Below are 20,915 nucleotides of genomic sequence, written 5' to 3' on the forward strand. Positions count from 1 at the left end.
TGTTATATCATCTTCCATCTTAAAAATGAATAAAATCTGCCCTACTCCAAATCCTCTCTTTACTTATGACCCCACCTTTCTGTTTCTTTTTTATAGCAAAACCCCTCATAAGAATTGTTTATACTCACTGTCTCCAATTTTTCTCCTCCCAAACTCTCTTTAACCCATGCTCAAAAGGCTTTAGTCTAAGGGCATTCTACCAAAGTGCCTGCCAAAGTCATCAATAGTCTCTATACTGCAAATTCCAAAGGTCAATCCTCAGTCCTCATTTTCTGAGACCCACTCCAGCAGCGTGCGACACAGGTGCTTATTCCTGCCTTTCTGAGGCCGTTTCTTCATTTGGTTTTCAGGACAGGACTCCGCTTTGCTTTCCTCCTCCAGTCACACTGGTGGTTTCTTTGCTCATTCTTCTTCCCAATCTCCCCGACCTCTAACACGCTGGGGTGTCCCCACCTCAGTCTCTGGTTCTTTTCCATCTCTACTCGTTCCCTCTAGTTACTTATTCAAGTCTCATGGCTTTAATTACTACCTGTATGCTGATGATGTAATAATTTCCAAACTTCTATCTCCTGCCCAGATCTCCCCACTGGACTCTAGTTGATCTATCCACCAATTGCCTACTTGACATGCCCCCCTGGATGTTAAATAGGGATCTCCAATTTAAAACGTCTAACACCCAAGCTCCCAATTTGTTCCTCTTGTCTTTCTCATCTCAACAAATGAGAGCACCATTCTTCCAGTTACTCAGGCTTAAAACCTTGGATTACTGAAAACAGCCTTTTATCTACTTATTTGTGTCCCTGTCCTCTCTGTTACTCCTACAGATTGTCTATTCCCAATCTAGCAGCCACAAGTCAGATAATTTTACTCCTCTGCTCAAAACCTCCAATAGCTTTTCTATCTCACTCAGAGTGTGAGTGGCAGTCCTTTTTATAATGGCCACAAGACTCCTTATCATCTGACCTCATCTCCTATCACCCGCCTCTTCATTCACTCTGCTTTAGACCCGCTGCTCTCCAGGCAGCTACTTGAACGTGCCAAGAACACTTCTCCCTCAAGGTCTTTGTCCTTGTTTCCTCTACCTCAAATACTCTTCCCCCTAATGCCAGTGTGACTTGCTTCCCACCTCCTTCAGGTCTCTACTCAAATATCATCTTTACCAAGGGGGGGCCTCCCCTGACTACTATATATAGAATAGCAACACTTCTCTTCACGATGGCCCTCCCATCGTTTTTCTCCAAAGCGCTTATGACCGTTTGTATATTATATATTTACTTGTTAGCTTATTGTCCATTTTCCTCTTAGAATATAAGCTCCAGGATGGCAGGGACTTAATCTATTTTGTTCACAGCTGTTTCTCTAGTATCTAGAATATGGCCTAACACATGGTAAGGCACTTAATAGGTGTTTATTGAAGAAATGAATATGTTCACAGAAGCCGTATTAAAAATTTTTGCTTATATAATTTTACGCAAAACCTGAAGATGATGAAAGACCTATAGCATTAATAATTTGGAGTATGGAGAACTCATTTGGTAATAGGTAAACATAACTTCTAAGAGGGTCAGGTCAGTCTCCCAGGGAAGAAACTATCCCTTAACTGGCATTTTCCTATAAGCACTACAAAATATTAATGTAAAAATTTAAACAAATAAATCTTTCTCATACTTTTGGATACATAATCCATTTATTGGGTATCAACTTACGTTTTAAAACATGGGTCACCAGACATCAGTTGCATACTGATCAAAACCTAAACATAAAACAAGAAATATCACGATTATAAAAAATTATAAAATGCTTCCTTCACAGCACTTAGTCCGATATTTTCTATTGGGAAAGCATTAAATTAAATGATTGTTGAATTGGGTTATATCCATGGGAGGCTAAGGCAGGAGGATTGTTTGAGCCCAGGAGTTTGAGGTTATAGTAAGCTATGGTCATGCCACTGCACTCCCGCCTAGGCAACAGAGCAAGACCTTGTCTCTATTAAAAAAAAATAAAATAAAAAAGAAGTGGGTTATATTCAATATTCAATTACTGCTCCATATAGATTAAAATCATTTTTAACATTCAAAACCTCAAAACTGCAAAAATCTGAATGGAAATAATGGAAACAAATAGCAATAATAATTCACCAGTAATGATCCTGTGGGTGTGTGGCTATGCTAATCTATCTGTCTTTACTCCCAAATTCCTGTGGTACCTAAGTGTCTGGTAATGTTTTCCTTCAAGTTGCCACGTTGATGTTTCAAGGGATGCCAGCTGGTGGCTTCTAAGAGTAAAAAGCTTCTGACCTTTGTTCCAGCTTTAGATCAGAATTTAAAACTTTTTTTTTTTTTTTTTTTTTAATTCTTGAGATAAGGTCTTGCTTTGTCACCCAGGCTGAAGTGCAGTGGTGCTATCACAGATCACTGCAGTCTTAAACTCCTGGGCTCATGATCTTCCCGTCTCAGCCTTCTGAGTAGCTGGGACTATAGGTGCACACTACGCCTGGCTAATTCTTTTCTTTTCTTTTTTTTTTTTTGCAGAAATGGGGTCTTGCTTATGTTGTCCAAGCTGATCTTGAACTCCTGGCCTCAAGTGATCCTACCACCTTGACCTCCCAAAGTGCTAGGATTATAGGTGTGAGTCACTGTGCCCAGCCAGGATTTAAAGCTTTTCTAATACTTTCTAAGATGCTGCTATTCTCTAGTTGCTGACTACCTTTAACAGTCAGTCATAGGACCTCTTTATGTTCTTATGGGAATAATAATGATAATGGTAATAGTAACAACAACATTAACAACAATCATGATTTGAGAATTCATTATGTGCCAGGCATAAGCTATGTGTTTAATATGCATTATTTCCTTTAATTTTCAGTATTCCTAGGAGAGAGCAATTATTTTCATTTTAACCTCAGGGAGATTAAGTGATATTTTAAAAACCAGACAACTAGTAAAGGGCAGAGCTAAGATGTGATCCCAGGGCTGCACATAGCAAAATTCATAGTCTTAATGAATACAAGAATATGTACATTGTTGTATGTTCTGCAGCTAATGGATGACATGTATCTTATATAGCCTTATTTCATTCCTATCTCCTCATCCCAGCACCTCCATGACTATTTTTTCTCTTTAAATGCCAAATCTATCCTGCTGCACTGATTTCCTCATCATCTCTTCTTTCATAGAACCCTGAGGTCTGCTTTCCAGCTCCATCAAAACTGCACTCTTGAATATCACGGATGTCTCAGAAAGGAGATGGAGATGGCACATACAGCTTTAAGGAACTGAATAGTTAAGTAGAACAGAGATGTGGGACAGTAGTTGGAGAAGATGAGAGGTTAATTTTTGTCTTTATAAATATGGGAAACAGTGGAGCTGTTTCTTTATATGTTGATGAGGATGATTCATTCGAGGTAGAGATGATGAGAAGAGGGGATAATCTAAGGGGTAAAGCTCTTGATTAGGCAAACTTTGGATTCCAGAAGCCAAGAGGAAGGACTGACTTCTGACAGGAGAGGGGACATGCCATCCATTGTAACAGGAGACAAAAAGGATAAGGTGGGAGAGGCAGGTAAAGTCTATGATGGGAAGATGAGGGAATTTGAGTTTAATGGCTTCTGTTTTCTCAATAGGATAAGGCAAGGTCAGTATCTGAGAGCAAGAATAATGTGTTGGGATACGAGGAGAAAAAAGGTATGAGACAGAATATCTAAAATTGAGAAAGGAAGCATATGAAGGAAGTGGAGTATGACTGCCAGATGGCAGTGAGCATGGCTTTAGTAATGGCAGCTAGTCTGGTTGTGTGATTCTCTTCAGCAATGCTCAGCATGCAAGGGTAGATATTTAATAACTGAGTTAACAAAAGTTGGGGATTATTCAGACAATGCAGGGAGACAGGGACAGAGGAGCCAGGAGTATTTTTTTTTTTTTTTTTTAGAGATGGGGTTCTCACTATGTTGCCCAGACTGGTCTTGAACTCCTGCCCTTATGGACCCATGAAATTTAAGCTGGATAGACAGGGAAGTAGAAGCAAGTCAGGGCTGATGGACAGTGGGAGAGTGGTAAGGTTAAAGATAGCTAAGTGAGTAGGAGACTAAGAGGACTGGAAACATAAGAGATAGTGGTAGGAGGAAGAAAACTTTAAATTGAAATTTTTTGGGGGTGAAGTTTCTAGGAGTAAAAAGGTCTAGACTCTAGAGTGTGACCATGGGAGTAGGAACTGAGATGAGGAGGAGGAAAATATTGCTGGAGATAGGGAGTTTAAGGAACTGAGAAGCCTTAGACTCATAGAAGATCAGCTATCAGGAGAGAAAATATAGATAAGATAGTTCACAAGGCTAGCTCGCCTGCACAGATGGTGAAGCTATGGAAAAATGATGACCTGAGAAGAGATATAGAGAAAAACTGTGAGCCAGGAGCTAAGTCATCAATGGATAGGAGTGAGATGGTACCTAAGGGGTCAGGAAATGGCAGAGATTAGGAAAGGAGAGAGTGTTATGACTGAATGGCATGATCTTCAAAGAGTATTTTTTTTTTTTTTTTTTGTAGGACAAAGTGGGAGAGACGGTGTGGAAGGATGAATGGGAAGCCAGAAGGAAATTACTCCATGAGTTGGCTCTTAGGAAAGTGAGGGTCTGAAATTAAAAAGTTATTTCAATTTCCAATGAAAACACTGTCATTCTGAGAAGAATTATCCATCTTTTCATATAAGAAATATGAGGAAATAAGAACCCTGACCAGGCAGGAGAAGATATGCACTGTGGTCCCAGCTCTGCCACTGACTACTTTTGTGAGATACTTTAGTTTCAGCTCTTCATCTATAAAATGTGAATAACAATCTATCCTCATCTGTCTAACCCTGTTCATCTCATGGAGATATGGGCAAGTGCTTTGAAAACCTTTTAGAGTTATAAAACCACAAAACTATGCAATCAACATGATGTGTACAGAAGTTTATATTGTGATACTTTTCTAATTTCTTCCTTGTCTTCTGAACATTTTCCTTCCCATATCAACTCGCTGTCCCACCTTTCTTTCCAGCTGCTAAATTTGTGTGAGGGTTACAAAAACCACTTTATGCACTGGACTGGCCATAATAACCATTTTACACATTTTCGTATGTTCAGAGCTTAAGATTTGCTGCAAAAAAGTTTGAAAACTGTAGAGTATCAGGTAATTCTTTGCTTCACTAACTTTTGAACACCAGTTTTTACTCAGAATTATTTTCTTTTCTTATTAGATAACTTACCATCATGGGGTAACCTAACTGAAACACTGCAAAAGGTCTATCTAATGGGGTTTCCTAGGCGCAAAGTACTTTACAAATATTTTCTCAATTAATCTCATTTAATACTACAATTAACTCTATGAAGTATACATTCGCACTCATTACTAGAGCACATAGCTCCTGATGGTACTTGGAAAAAGCCGGGCAGATGCCCAGAAGTGGGTTCCATCTGTCACTTCACTAGTTTACAAGAGAACCCAGTGGCTTCTATGTACCTATCACAGCTGCTCTGTAAATCACCTTATGGGAGCTACAAACATTTTAAGGTATTCATTAATTCATCATGCTCCTTCCTCCCAATGAGCTCTTATGTTATAGTGGTGTATGTATTCTCTGAATGTTCAAACATCAAAGAAAAACACCTTAGGACCATGAAGGTGAACATTTGTTACTTTTCACTGCATTTGTGACTTAGATGGGGTTTTTCCCTAAGTGATGAATACTTCAGTGGTATGGTCAGTTTATCATATCAGCATTGATTCACATCTTGTCCTTGACAATATATACATATGCTTATTTAAAGGCAGATAATTTTATTCTTGACAAGTAAATCCTGAAACGTGCTTACTTTAAGAATGGAATTATCCTGTCTTGTATTTTTGGTATCATAGCCTTCCAGTAAACAGCGGCGAGTGGTATTTCCTGATCCAGCAAACTCTGCCAGGTTTAGATCTGCAAAGCCCAGCTATGAAAAGAAAGAGAATTATATTAATAGACTATGTAGTAGGCTTCTATCATATGCTCCTTAAAATAAATATTCAACCCATACCCTAGACAGGTTTTCTCCAACTTCATTTATTTGCAATTTTTGACATCTTAATACCTGTTCTATTATTTGCTTTGTGTTTTTAAATTGGTTCACCTTTTATATGAATTTATTTATTCTATTCTTGTGTTCAGCAACAGGATCTTTGAAATCAGATTTGATGTGGTAAATATGTTTTTTCTATATACATTAAAGAATATATATTACTGTTAAAGTAAAAATAATGTATATCAAACAGCTAAAATCATTGCAAATAGTGGTATTTACACCACCCTGTGGGAAATACTAGCAAACCAAGAGTGATAATTTGCATACACATAGAGAAGAATGATTAGACCCTTCTCTCCCTATTCTGGGTCCGGTTCTATGCCAAGTTAACCACTGGTGAAGGCAGATAGTTGTAAGTTATTAAATTTTCACTCCCCATGCAAGAACTGGAGTGACTTAAGTGAATCGCCTATTTTCTTTGGTACCAGTGCCTTCTCTTTCACTACCTTCCACATTTGCCTTGCTGATCATCCTTGAACTAAATCTCTCTTTATGAAACCTAATTCCTCCCTTTCTCAGAGCTCTGCCCCACATCAACCCTCTCTGCTGCTGTCAGAAGTTCAGCTCAAACCTGTTCCTTCTTGTTATTACTGCTCAGGTTCAGTCCCCATTTTCTGCAGCTGCCAAAGGTTGCCCTATAGTCTTTCCTCTGTTGTCGCTCAACCCTGTTTCTCATTTCCATGTGGTACAACAAATCAACCTCATTATATCATTATATCATTTTTTGAGCAAGCTAAGTCTATATACAGTCTTTTTATTAACAAAAAATGAATTGAGTTGCAACTTATTAAGCATACTTCCATAAATATACAATAAAAAGTATTATACATTTCAAAAACTGCTGTGATTCTAAGTTGTTTGCCTTAGGGTTTTAAAACACACAGTGGGCACATATAAATGGCATTCAAGATGAATATTTTAATTGCAGGCTGGAGCATTATTTTAATAGCTTTAATTGGTACAAAAAGAATGAAGAATAAGAACCCAGAGAGCAGCTGAAGGGCCACAAGCCCCAAATGCAATAAGTCAGACACATATCAGGCAGCAGTAATACCCATCTAATTTGCACATGGTTACTCTAGTCTTATTGCCTCTCTTTTTTTTTGAGATGGAGTCTCGCTCTGTCACCCAGGCTGGAGTGCAGTGGCACGATCTTGGCTCACTGCAAGCTCTGGCTCACTGCAAGCTCTGCCTCCCGGCTTCACGCCATTCTCCTGCCTCAGCCTCCCAAGTAGCTGGGACTACAGGCGCCCACCACCATGCCCGGCTAATTTTTGTTTTGTATTTTTAGTAGAGATGGGATTTCACCGTGTTGGCCAGGATGGTCTCGATCTCCTGACCTCGTGATCCGCCTGCCTTAGTCTCCCAAATTGCTGGGATTACAGGTGTGAGCCACCGCGCCCGGCTGTCTTATTGCCTCTCTTAGAGGGGCAAAAGATCAGCAGAAAAAGCTTGGATATGTCCAGGACAAAGCCATATCCAACTGGGCATGTGAATACTTACATGACTGACACACATTATCAGTGCACCCTATTATGATTCATACATTATCCTTTTCGTTGACCCTCCAACATCGCTTTCTCATCCTCACTCTCTGCTGATGACCTTACTTCCTATTTCAATCGGAAAATTAAAGCAATCAAAAGAGCACTTAACTTCCATAAGCTTTTACTGCCAGCGACATCCACTCACCTACCTGCATCTGTGCCCACATGCTTGCTTTCCCACTTACAGCACTGTCTGAGGCCAACCACTCTCCTCTCACCCACTCAAGTTAATCACTTCAGTTATGCTTTCTGCTCTTGTGCATTCTAAAATTTCCCTTCTCTGCTGGATCGTTTCCAAAAGCACACAAACATGCTGGATTTTCTCCTACTTTAATGAACAAAAGAAAACAAAACAAAACCTCACCCTTCGTCTCTCTCCAGGCTATTGAACCATTTCTCTGGCCCTCTTTACAGCAAAATTTCTTGTAAGAGTTTTTAAAATTTTATTTTCTTTTAAGTTCTGGGGTACATGTGCAGGACGTGCAGGTTTGTCACATAGTTTGCTATGGTGATTTACTGCACCTATCAACCCATCGCCTAGGTATTAAGCCCAGCATGCAACAGCTATTTTTCCTGATGCTCTTGCTCCCCCCGCCCCCTCCCGACAGGCCACAGTGTGTGCTGATCCCCTCCCTGTGTCCATGTGATCAACATTTGCTCAGCTTGCACTTATAAGTGAGAACATGCAGCGTTTGGTTTTCTGTTCCTGCATAAGTTTGCTGAGGATAATGGATTCCAGATCCATCCATGTCCCTGAAAAGGTCATGATCTCATTCCTCTTGAAAGAGTTTTCTCTGTGGTCTCCTATTCCTCTGTGCCTGGCTACCTGACCAACTTCATTTCCTCCTCCTCCTCATTTACTCTGGCAGCCACAATGTCCTCTTTCTTGAAAATGCCAAGATCACTTCAAGGCCTTTAGCACTTACTGTTCTTTTGTGGGAAATGCTGTCTCTCAGATTTTCTTATAACTTTCTCTTTTACTCCATTCAGGTCAATGTTTAAAAGTCATCTCTCTAAAGGGGCCTTCCCTGACCATCCTATATCACATCCCTCTTCCCTGCCTTACCCTGTAGTTACCGCCTTCCACCCCTTACCCCCTCTATTTTTCTCCTTAGTAGTTACCATCACATCATGTACACACATATTTCATATTTGCTTATTGTCTGTCCCTCCAACGACCCCTGCTCCCATTAGCATGTAAGCTCCACAAATGCAGGGGATTTATCTGTTTTGTTCACTGCTGTATCTCCAGTACTTAGAATAGTACCAAGAACAGTGCCTGGCACTTAATACATATTTGTTGAATAAAAGAATAGCCCATTGGCTTACCATCTACTATTGTAATGTTGGTATATTACAATGTCAGTAAGTTAAAAAAGGGGAGAATCTGATCAGTGCCTCTTATGCCTGCATGTTTATGTCCCCCCAAAATTCATATGTTGAAACCCTAACCCCCAAAAGGGTGGTATTAGGTGGCAGAGCCTATAAGAGGTAATTAGGTCATGAGAGTGGAGTCCTCAAGAACGGATTAATGCCCTTTTAAAAAGACACAAGAGAGCTTGCTTCCTTTTTCTCTGCTGTCTGCCATTTGAGGACACCATGAGATGACAGACATCTGCAAAGCAGAAAGCAGGCCCTCACCAGACTGGATCCACCAGCACCTTGATCTTGGACTTCCCAGCCTCCAGAACTGCAGGAAATAAATGTTGTTTAAATCACCTAATCTATGGTAATCTGCTATAGCATCCCAAACTAACTAAGACAGCCCCTATTAAAAAGTATATTAAAAGGTGGGGCATGTCAATGTGATATTTCAGGCTAAAAGTTACTAATGAGTGAAGTCAATATTATCAAGCATCTTTTATATGACAGGCCCAGTTGCAGACACTGGGAAACAGTGATGAACAGGACACCTACTCCGCCTTGAAAGAGCTTACATTCTAGTGAAGAATCAGAAAGTCTATGTTTCCTTATGATTTTTTCTTTGGCTTCACTGAGTAACTGTCTCATGAAATGGCATATATACATAAACACTAGCTGTATTTGTCCCAAATATTAATTCATTCATGAAATAATCTTCAGCATCCACATTTCAGGTAATATGGAAGTCACTCCTACTCTTATAGTTTAATAGGGGAGGACAGAAAAGTGAACAGATTCTTTAATGCAGTGTGAAAGTGCTGTGATAGAGGAAGACACAGTTACAAGAAAGAGAGGAAAAGAAAAGTTCTCAGTAGGGAGGGATGACTAAGCTGAGTCTTTAATGATACATGAGTTGACAGGACAAGAGGAGGGAGACATATTAGCATGGCAGGAAAAACATCAAGTTACAAATCAAAAGGCTAAGATAGCATGGGATACTCCAGGAGGTTTGTGAGGGTGCTATGTGTGAGGCATAAGGATGAGTGTATGAGTGTTTACGTGTGTGTTCATGTGCAGATGACAGTAGAGATGACAAGATGTGTCTTACATACCAGACACATGTAAATTAAGAAATTTTCATTTTCCTTTATAAGCAATGAATAGCTGCTAAAGGACTAAAAATGGGGGAATGATATGATCATGTTTTAATTTTAGAAAGATTACTTTGGCAATAATATGGAGGATGGAGGGAGATAACAGAGACAGACTCTAGAAGGCCAGTGCAGGCTGTAAATAAAAAATAATGAAGGCATAACCTGAGGCAGTGGCCCTGGGAATGGAGAGAAAGCATGGTTTCAAGACCTTTTTAGAGGGGAAAAATCAAGAGGACTGGTCAACTACAGCAGACCTTGTTGTTTGCCTAGCCCAGAATCAATGCCCTGCTATTCCTTGATAGCAAAGCCTTGATTTATTTTATTTATTTATTTATTTATTTACTGAGACAGGGTCTCACCATCTTGTCCAGGATGGTCATGAATGCCTGGGCTCAAGTGATCCTCCCACCACAGCCTTCCAAAGTGCTGGGATTACAGGCATGAGCCACCACGCCCAGCCACAAAACCCTGGTTTTATTCAGGTGTCCAGCCTCAGTTCATCCATGTGTACAAGGAAGGAAACCCAAACCCTAGCTCATTGTTAGATTGTGATTAGTTTAAGCTAACCATGGCAATCCATTCCTATTGCCCACAACTAGTTTAGGGTGGGCATATAATCCAGTTCCAGCCAATGAAAGGTATGGGAAAACCTTCTGAGGGTCATCTAGGAAACGTTTCCTCACTCAAAAAAAAAGTAATACAGGGAGAAGCAGCTGGATTTTTGTCATACGTGAATGTGTTGACTTAAAATTAAGCAGCCAGCCACCTGGCGTCCAGGAGGGGAGCTGGCCAAGAACAAAGTCATCACATAGAGAATCGCAGAATGGAAAGAGAAAAATAATATGAGTTCTTGATGACGTTCTTCAGTCAGTGGATTGACCAGTTTTGAAGCAAGTCTATCTCACATCTCCTTGTTTTGTAACACAGGAAAAATCTCTAGTTGAGGAAGGTTTTCTATTACTTTAACAAAGAACATCCTGGCATTGCAACCAACTAGATTTAGGGTGTTTGGTAGATATGGAAGTTAAAACTAGTGTACAGGGGCTAGGCATGGTGGTTAATGCCTGTAATCTCAGCACTTTGGGAGGCCAAGGCAGGAGAATCACTTGAGTCCAGGAGTTCGAGACCAGCCTGGGTAACATAGCAAGACCCCATCTCTACAAAAATAAAAAACAAAATTTAAAAAGTTAGGGGAAAAAAAAGACTAGTGTACAATCTCTCAGTTCAGGTGACTTGATTGATGGAGGTACCATTCACAGAGACTGGAAATACAAAAGGACTATGTGAATTTCTGGTAATGTTGTTACTAATTCCTTCTAGTCAGCAAAAAGGTGAGCACATTCACTAGTAATTCCACATAGCTAGTAAAAGTAAAAACCAGCAGTACTGATCATGTATACACAGAGTGCTAAGACAGCATAAAGGACAGGTCCTCTTACAGTTGGGGGAGGTGGGCCTGGCAACACTTCCCAGGTGAGATCCTTTGAATTATCACATGCTATGGCTTAATGCAAACTAGAGATCATCCTCTAGCAGGGAGGCTGAATCTAAAGAATAATATTCCATAATCAGCATTTAGAAAGAATATGCCTATAATTTACTGTTAGATCCAACTGTTCAATCTCCAAGTTGCATACAAAAAGAGCCAAGCTTGAACAGATATTAGAAGAGTAAACAATTTAATTTTTAAGCCTATAAATAGCAATAAGCAACATTACATGTTCCAAAACAGTTAAAAGAACATCTGCTTACCTTTGCATAAGCTTTTCCACCTTTTAATTCCTGCCAAAGACAGAAAATACTATAAGGATATCATGTAATGAAAGATTTAAAATTAAATATATGTCAAATAATTCTGAAGCAGACATATATATGCTGGCAAATATCATAGACAGTAAAATTCTGATGATCTTAAATCCAACTATTTAGACTCCCACAAGCCCCCCAAATGACCAGAACTTTTATTTAGCATTTAACTTTAATCTAAATGAGACAAATGGTGAGAATATAAGCTAATATTTTATCTATTTGCTGAAGAAGAAATGGTCAAAAAGTGTTGTGGACTCACTGCAAAAACCTGAATCACCAAAGAAAGGTTAAATTATTTACTCAGTTAAGCATACTAATATAATATAGGAAGATTTCAACAGGACTTGAAACCACACCCCAGGGACAACCAGTTTTTATGAATCATTGAAGAGATACTCTGTGCATGTAAAAGTGTACATTTAGCATAGTACAAACCCTCTTACCTAATGTGAAAAGGCTGGCCAAAGTGGAAAATAATAAAAAATAATAGATGATGTCTTTTTTTAACTTAAAATATGTCACTGTACATAAATTTGCCAAATCTTTAGATTTGTTTTCACACAGCTGTGAGAATTAAGTGTAAAACACTCAGAACAATACCTAGCACATGGTATGTGTTTGTATATATGTCTTTGTCATTATTATTAGGGCCAAACTCCCCACTCCCTACCTACTTTTAAAAATGCATCTGCTGGATGGTGTTGTCTCTTATCTTTCTTGCATAAATCAGATACATAATGCATTATCTATCATTTCCATCTTTCAAGCAGTGAATACAAATATATTAAGGAACAATCTATGATAAACTCTATTATCATTCATGAATATTTGCTGTTCCTCCCCTTCCCTGCTTCAGTGATTTCAGGTGTGGCCATCCCACTACATCTACCCCATTATGAATGATCACATTTTCATTAGGTCACTGTTATATTCCTTAATAGTGCCCTTCCGTAAGAAAACAAAATTTTCTCCAGATGATCCTTGTTTCTGCTAGCTAATTCTTTTTTTTCTTTTTTTATTTCTTTTTTTTTTTCTTTTTTTCATTTCTTTTTTTTTTCTTTTTTTCATTTCTTTTTTTTTAATTAATTAATTTTTTTAATTGATCATTCTTGGGTGTTTCTCACAGAGGGGGATTTGGCAGGGTCATAGGACAATAGTGGAGGGAAGGTCAGCAGATAAACAAGTGAACAAAGGTCTCTGGTTTTCCTAGGCAGAGGACCCTGCAGCCTTCCGCAGTGTTTGTGTCCCTGGGTACTTGAGATTAGGGAGTGGTGATGACTCTTAACGAGCATGCTGCCTTCAAGCATCTGTTTAACAAATTTGCTAGCTAATTCTTTTCTTTGCTCCCCTCTATAGCCAAACTCATCAAAATATTTATCTATATTTGCTATATCCTACTCTCTCTTCAACCCACTCCAATTGGGGTTTCATGCTTATTTTCCCTCTGCAGTAGTTCTTTTTCATTTTTTATTTATTTCATTTCTTAGAGACAGGGTCTCTATCAACCAGGCTGGAGTGCAGTGGGATGACCATAGCTCACTGAAACCTCAAACTCCTGGGCTCAGGAGATCCTCCCACCTCAACCTTCTGAGTAGCTAAGACTACAGGTGCGTGCCACCACACCCAGCTAATTTTTTTTCTCTGTCTTTTTTTTTTTTTTTTTTTGGAGAGATGGGGTCTTGCCATGTTGCCTAGTTTTGTCTCAAACTTCCGGCCTTAAGCAGTCCTCATTCCTCGGCCTCCCAAATTGCTGGGATTATAGGTGTGAACCACTATACTCGGCCCTTTATAATAGCTCTTCAGATTACCAATGGTCTTCATTTTGTTAAAGCCAAAGTCTCCCGATCTTCATCTTATTCAACATCTCAGTAGCAGGTGACACACTTGGCCACTCCACCTCCTTTGTTGCATCATTTTCTTCGCTAAACTTCCACGGCACCACAATTGCCTGGTTTTATTCCTACTTCACTGGCAACTCCTCACTCTCGTTTGCTGGACCTATTCTTTCATTCAACCTCTGTAGAAAGAATGTTAGTCATATCCCAATCATCCATATCCCCCCCTCCATAGTAACAGAATCCTCTATTTTTAGTTGTATAACTGGCTGCACAATAATGACCACTTATATGTTTTAACTTTATTCAAAACATAAGCACTTCTCCCTTCAACTATCACAAACCACCTAAGTGGTCTCTGTGATTCATCTAACACAGCAGCAAAAGTGATCTTACAGAAGATGATGTCTCTCCTTATTAAAATCCTCCAATACTTACAATTATAATTAGATCTAAACTCTTCATAAGGCCCGGCGTGATCTACTGTGTCCAATCCCACTACCAAGAACTTTGCCTCTCTGTTTCCCACGCCACAGCCAGGCTGGTCTTGTCATTTAAACATGCCAGACTTGCTGTTTACACTGCATAGGGTTCACAGTACTTCTGAATCTGTGGTTCGATATCTTCGATTGGTTTTAGAAGATTCTCAGCCACACTCACTTGTCTCTCCTCCTAGGGCTTATATAATTAGACCTTTCTACTGTCTCCTACATGTCTTACCTTCTTTCTTGTGTATTCCACCCTTGTTCTCTTTGTGATTTAGCCTGAATATTTTCTTCTGTCTATTTTCCAATTTACCAATGCTCTCTTCAGTTATGGTAAACCTGCTGTTAAATCCATCTGTTGAAGTTTTATTCATTTACTTAGCTTTAAATTTTAGTTAATGTACTTTTCAGTTTTAGAATTTAATTTGCTGCTTTTTTAAAAAACAATTTTAGTTCTCTGATGAAATTCTCCATCTTGTTCACTAATTATAGTTATTGTAAAAGTTTGTCTTTGATCTTTCCAAAATCTGTATCTTCCATGGGTCTCTTCTTATCATATATTTTTCCTTTTGATTTTTGGTCATGTAGTCATGTCTCTTCGTATGCTTGATAACTGTGTATGAAAACTTGAAGAAATAATTTGAGGTTCAGAGTGATGTGATATAGGAGAAGGCATACATTTGCTTTTGGCAAGTAGTAAGGAAGAGGCAGATCACCTTCATCCAAGAAGGGATTGAGCTGACTGGAGGCTGGGTTTCAGTCTTTGTAAAGCTGATCTGTATGTATTACACTCTTCCTACTAGGTTGAAACTCTCAGAGAGTGAGCCCCAACTGAAAGCCTGAGGTGTTTATCAAGGCCCCTCCTCTTTGGTTGTCCCCAGATTTCAGTTTTTGTTCCTTTAGACCTGTTAAGATTGCTGCAATCTCAACTCAGTGTCTTTGCTGCTCAGCCATTCTTTTGTGCTCAGTTTCTTTGCCACTACTTGCAAATCAGCAAATGCTTTGAGGGTAAAAGCAATGCCAAATGTCAGACTTATCTCTATGCTTCCCTCCTCTATGGATTCTAAGCCTCTCAAGTCCTTACTACCTCACTAGCTTCCGATGCCTTCAAGCGGCTGTTTTGGATATTATGTCTAGCTTTTCTAATAGTTCTCAGAGGGAGCAGTGGTCTGCAACAAGCTAGTCCATTAATATCAAAAGTATTAAAATAATCTCCATGTTTATTATACTTTAGGGCCTGTTATGGGTTGAATTATGTCCCCCGTCTCCCTCATCCAAAAAAACCCTTACCTCAGAATGTTACCTTATTTGGAAGTAAGGTCTTCTTTTTTTTTTTTTTTGAGACAGGGTATGGCTCTGTCATCCAGGCTGGAGTACAGTGGCATGATCATGGCTCACTGCAGCCTTCTGGGCTCAGGTGGTCCTCTAACCTCTGCCTCACAAGTAGCAGGGACTACAAGTGAGTGCCACCACACCTGGCTAATTTTTGTATTTTTTATGGAGATGGGGTTTCTCCATGTGACCCAGGCTGGTCTTAAAATCCTGGGCTCAAGCAATCTGCCTGCCTCAGCCTCCCAAACTTCTAGGATTACAGGTGTGAGCCACCACACCTGGCCAGAAATAGGGTCTTCATATAGGTACTCAAGTTAAAATGAGGTCCTAATCTGATATGACTGGTATTCTTATAAAAACAGGAAATTTTGACAGAGAAACAGACATGCAAAGAGGGAAAATTATGTGAAGACACAAAGGGAGAAAACAATCATGTGAATGGAATAATGTATTCACAAGTCAAGGAATGCCTGAGGCTGCTGGACATTAGGCGAGAGGTGTGAGAGTTTCTCCCCCAGCACTTCCAGAGGGAGCATGGCCCTGCTGACACCTTGACTTTGAACTTCTGTCGTCCATAACTCAGACAGTAAGTTTCTGTTGTTTAAAGCCACCCAGAGTGTGCTATTTAGTTATAGCAGTCCTAGGAAACTAGTACAGGGGCTTTTTTGCTTTCAGGTCCTACTCTTTTAGAATGGCCTTTCCCTAGACCTTTACATGGTTGCCCCTTCTTCAAATGTTACCTTTCAGAGAAGTCTTCACTGACTCCTGCCTCAGTTCTCTAAAATAATCTCCTTTGCCCAAGCTATTCTCCATTACTGAATTGTTTCCTACACATAAAACTTATCATGACCTCAAATAATCTTATTTGGCTACATGTTTACTATGGTCTCTGTCTTCCCTATCACACCTCCCCCAACTCCATCCAGAAAGTAAAGTCCCTGGGGGCAGGAACTCATTCCAGTTCACCACTGTCCTCCCAGTGCCTGGAATAGTACCGCTGGCTGGTCACTGATTGCTTCCCTGTGTCCTAGGCAACAGAGCACACTATCAAACTTTTTCATTTTTGTCAACTTTATAGGTAAAAAATGGTATCTTATTTGTAGTTTTGTGTCAGATTGAGCATATTTTTATGTTTAAAAGCTATTTATAGTTTTTTGCCAAGTGTTTATTCTGCCCCTTGCCTATTTTTCTAAATGGTTGTTGATTTTTAAAATTAATTTATTTGAAGGTGCTCTTTCTATACTAAGGAAAGTAGTCCTTTGTCACAATTTGTGACTATTTTCCCCTAATTTAAGACTTTATGTTATATTTTGTAATGCATAAAATGTTTATATAGTTGAGTTTACTAATTTTTCTTTTATGGCTTCTTTTATATAATACTTAAAATATTATTTAGTATATTAAGTATTTTATGTAATACTTAAAATACCGTGGCAATGGTATTCTGACAGACAAGGACGCAGAACTGGCGTGGAAAAGAGCAAGGCCAGAGACTCTTGCTTTCATTCTAAATCCTTCTCTATTTAATTTTTGACTATTATATGTATTATTTTGGTAAGTAAAACATATGCATACACACACACACACGCACAAACACATACACACGCACAAACAGAAAGTTGAACCATATGAAATTACCATTTTTTTTAGATTATTGGTAATTTGCTTCAACCTAATACTGGGAAAGAAAATATACAGGAAAGAAAACAGACTTGGAGTCAGAAAACTCTGAGTCCCGACTTTGCCATTTATTAACTATGTAAATTTGGGCAAGTAACTTCTCTGAGCCCTGGTTTTCCTGAAAATGGAGAAAATAACACCTAATTTCAGGGTTATTAGATATATTACACATAAAGTTCCCAGAACAATGCCTAATAAAAACTAGGAATTTAACAAATAGTGGATATAGATATATACAGTCCCCAAACTAACACAAGTAAGATTAATACTTATATGTATAGTGACAGTGAGATGAAGGTTCTTGAATAATAATTTTAATTTATAACCTCAGATTCTTCATCATATTTGCCATGGTATTTTAATTACTGCAGCAAGTGTGAAGTGAAACTGCATATACAGTTCTAATGAAACAGATAAAGCAGAGCTAAACAAAGCCGGCCAGTGACTATGGAACTAATTACGGTTTCTGAAAGGGAAGAAGTAATAGGCTATTTTTATACCTTCCTCACGGATACTCTGTAGATACAAGGATCTAGGATGCCTGTGGCAGCACTTGCACTCATTTTGCACATAAATGAGAACTTCTTTCTCCAGCGAACACAGTTTGCTTGTACCACCTCCCTGAAGGAAAGAAAAAAAGAGCCAATTAATTAACTATTATTGATGACATGTTAAAAAGCACACCCATACTTTCACTCAAGTCTAACATGCAAAAGTAATGTGTTAAAAGCCAGTATTTGTAAACAGTGTAACAGGAAGGAAGCAAATTTCTAACAATGTGATCTGAAAATCTTTGGAAGGTTTTAATTATCCACAGGAAACTGGAAAAAAAGTGAATTTACTTATCAATTCAATCAAAATATACATTAGGCTACACCATTCATTCATTCATTCAACACATAATGTACATTTACTTTATATGCTGCGCATGTGGTACATGTTTAAAACATAAAGACGAGGACAGAGTTCCTGACCTTGTAGGGATTATATTCATAGTTAATGCAAGAGGCATAAATATGAACAAATGCTTATTCTAGGAATAAGCAAATTCTTATTTTAAGATGAACTACTGTCATAGTTTTACTCCAGCCATAACAGCAAGAACAGCTACCATTTATTGAGAGCTTACCATATGCTATGAAATCTCCCAACAACCTTGTGAAGTAGCTGGCATGTTCTTCACTTTATTTATTTTGAGACGGAGTCTTCCTCTGTCACCCAGGCTGGAGTGCAGTGGTGTGATCTCCGCTCACTGCAACCTCTGCCTCCTGGATTCAAGCAATTCTCCTGCCTCACTCAGCCTCCTGAGTAGCTGGGATTACAGGCGCCTGCCACCACGCCAGGCTAATTTTTTTGTTTTTAAGAGACAGGGTTTGGCTATGTTGTCCAGGCTGGTCTCGAACTCCTGACCTCAGGTAATCCACCTGCCTCGGCCTTCCAAAGTGCTGAGATCATAGGCGTGAGCCTCGTCACTTTAAAGATAAGGAAAATGAAGTGTGATGAGAGAAGTGAACTCAAGGTCATTTAAGTAGGAGGTGGTAGAGAAGAACTGGCATTCAAACCAGGCCTGTTTAAATCTAAACCCCACTTGTCCACAAAGGAGAATCTGTATTTTTCCACAACTTTGCTCTTTCAAGCTCCCAGGCCTTTGTACATACTGTTCTCTCTGCTGTCGTGTGTAGGTATTGGGGTGGGGGGTGCTCAGCCTTAGAAAAGGATAACCATTCCTCTAACATAGGAAGGAGACAAAGATAACAGATGAAATAAAGAGAAAACTAGAGAAAGCAAAAGAGAACGGCAAGAGAGCCCAGGTTGAACAGTTTTGATTTTCTTAGGGGAGTAATAAGTCATGTCTATGGAGTGATAGGACTGGTAGGTGAGTTGAAAATTTAGATAAAGGCTTAGAGACAGGAAAACCGCTGTGGTGAATGTGACAGGCAGTCAAACTTATAGCTGCCTCAGGGAATAAAATAGATTTTTATTACGATCTATCAGTTGTTTTTTGTTGTTGTTGTTGTTGTTTTTGAGACAGGCTCTCACTCTGTCACCCAGGCTGGAGTGCAGTGGTGCAGTCACAACTCACTGCAGCCTTGACCTCTCAGGCCAAAGAGATCTTCCCACCTCAGCCTCCCAAGTAGCTGGGACCATAGGCATACACTACCACACTCAACCAAGTTTTGTATTTTTGGTAAAGATGGGTCTCTCTATGTTATCCAGGCTGGTCTGAAACTCCTGGGCTCAAGTGATACTCCTGTCTCAGTCTCCCAAAGTGTCAGGATTACGATACTCTTGTCTCAGCCTCCCAAAGTGCTAGGATTACAGGTGTAAGCCATCTGGCCTGGTTTTTCTGATTTCTCCATCAGTACACAGAAATCCAAGAACAGGAATTATAAAAAAAAGCAAACATAATTTAAAAATCAAGTATGTATTTGTGTGTCATATGTGCACTTTTGTTTACTTTTATGTTCTAAACAGACACACAAATGGGAGAGGAGGACATGCATTCTACCACCAGTTCTACTATGATAACTTTGGCCATTTTTTTTCCTTAGGAACCCTTAAGTGATTTAATGAATCATGACATGAAGAATGTATGTGTGGGTTCACAGTGGAGTCTCCCTTGAAATCCAGGCAGGGTGTAATTTATTGGTATGGTCACAATGCAGGCGAGATGAGTGTTATTTGACAAAGGATGGACCTGGGGGTACTTGTCAGGCAGCTGGAGGACTCCCTGGTAAGGAGGGCAGTTGCTAACCTGTACACTCAAAAATAAATACATTAAAAAAACTGTGAATAGTAATAAAAATAAGCAAGAAAAAAAATCCAGATTTTTTTTTTTTTTTTTTGGATACAGGGTCTTACTCTGTCGCCCAGGCTGGAGTGCACTGGTGCGATCTTGGCTCACTGCAACCTCCGCCTCCTGGGCTCAAGCAATTCCCATGCCTCAGCCTACTGAACAGTAGCTGGGATTACAGGTGTGCACCACCATGCCTGGCTAATTTTTGTATTTTTGTAGAGATGGGGTTTCACCATGTTGGCCAGGCTGGTCTCAAACTCCTGGCCTCAAGCAATCTGGCCACCTCGATCTCCCAAACTGTTGGTATTACACATGTGAGCCACTGTGTCCGGCCTAGAATTTTTTATTATTGCTTATCTCCCAACATCTCTTGGCCTCAAGACTTGCTGGAGGCATCAGCTATGGTGTCCGGAGCTCCGAACAAGGAGATATAGATAGAAACACTGATGTCCTGGACCCTTCAGGGTCCACTGAGCATCAAGGCGCTTGGTTGTTGCTGTCACTGAGACCATTGATATATGATCAGATATCAAGAAATAACATTTACAATAAAACTCTTTTACTTTTCTTACAAAATTATATACAAATTTATAGTTAAACATGGCAGGTTGAGTGCATGTATTAGCCTCCGCTCCCTCCCCAAACCTACTAAATAAAAAAAAGCAAAGGCATTATCTCACAGGGACAAAGAGAACTAGAGACAAAAATAAGTGGCCAGAGACAGACAGACAAGTGATAACTAATTTAGCATACTGAGGAAATTTGAACCTCATGCTGGCAATAGTAAAAGCCAAGAGTAGGAAACTTAAACAGGTTTTGAAGT

At 39.4% G+C, this 20,915-nt stretch overlaps 1 protein-coding gene across 2 annotated transcripts in view; it reads right to left on the reverse strand.

The window, feature by feature from the left end:
* Positions 1–20,915, reverse strand: part of EEIG2 (EEIG family member 2) — a 76,517-nt gene that overhangs the window by 21,209 nt on the left and 34,393 nt on the right. Inside the window, exons 1-5 of one of the 2 annotated variants that reach the window (XM_063816385.1) lie at positions 18,425–18,514; positions 17,796–17,916; positions 11,907–11,936; positions 5,846–5,962; positions 1,707–1,753 (exon numbers count right to left, since the gene is read on the reverse strand). In XM_063816385.1, coding sequence (XP_063672455.1) covers positions 1,707–1,753; positions 5,846–5,962; positions 11,907–11,936; positions 17,796–17,867 — 266 coding nt within the window. In that variant the 5' untranslated portion in view covers positions 17,868–17,916; positions 18,425–18,514. Of the gene's footprint in view, positions 1–1,706; positions 1,754–5,845; positions 5,963–11,906; positions 11,937–17,795; positions 17,917–18,424; positions 18,515–20,915 lie in introns of those variants that run through there. The other variant, XM_525177.8, reaches the window with a different exon arrangement.

Source organism: Pan troglodytes, chromosome 1 (genome assembly GCF_028858775.2).
Source record: "Pan troglodytes isolate AG18354 chromosome 1, NHGRI_mPanTro3-v2.0_pri, whole genome shotgun sequence".
Taxonomy (NCBI): Eukaryota; Metazoa; Chordata; class Mammalia; order Primates; family Hominidae; genus Pan; species Pan troglodytes.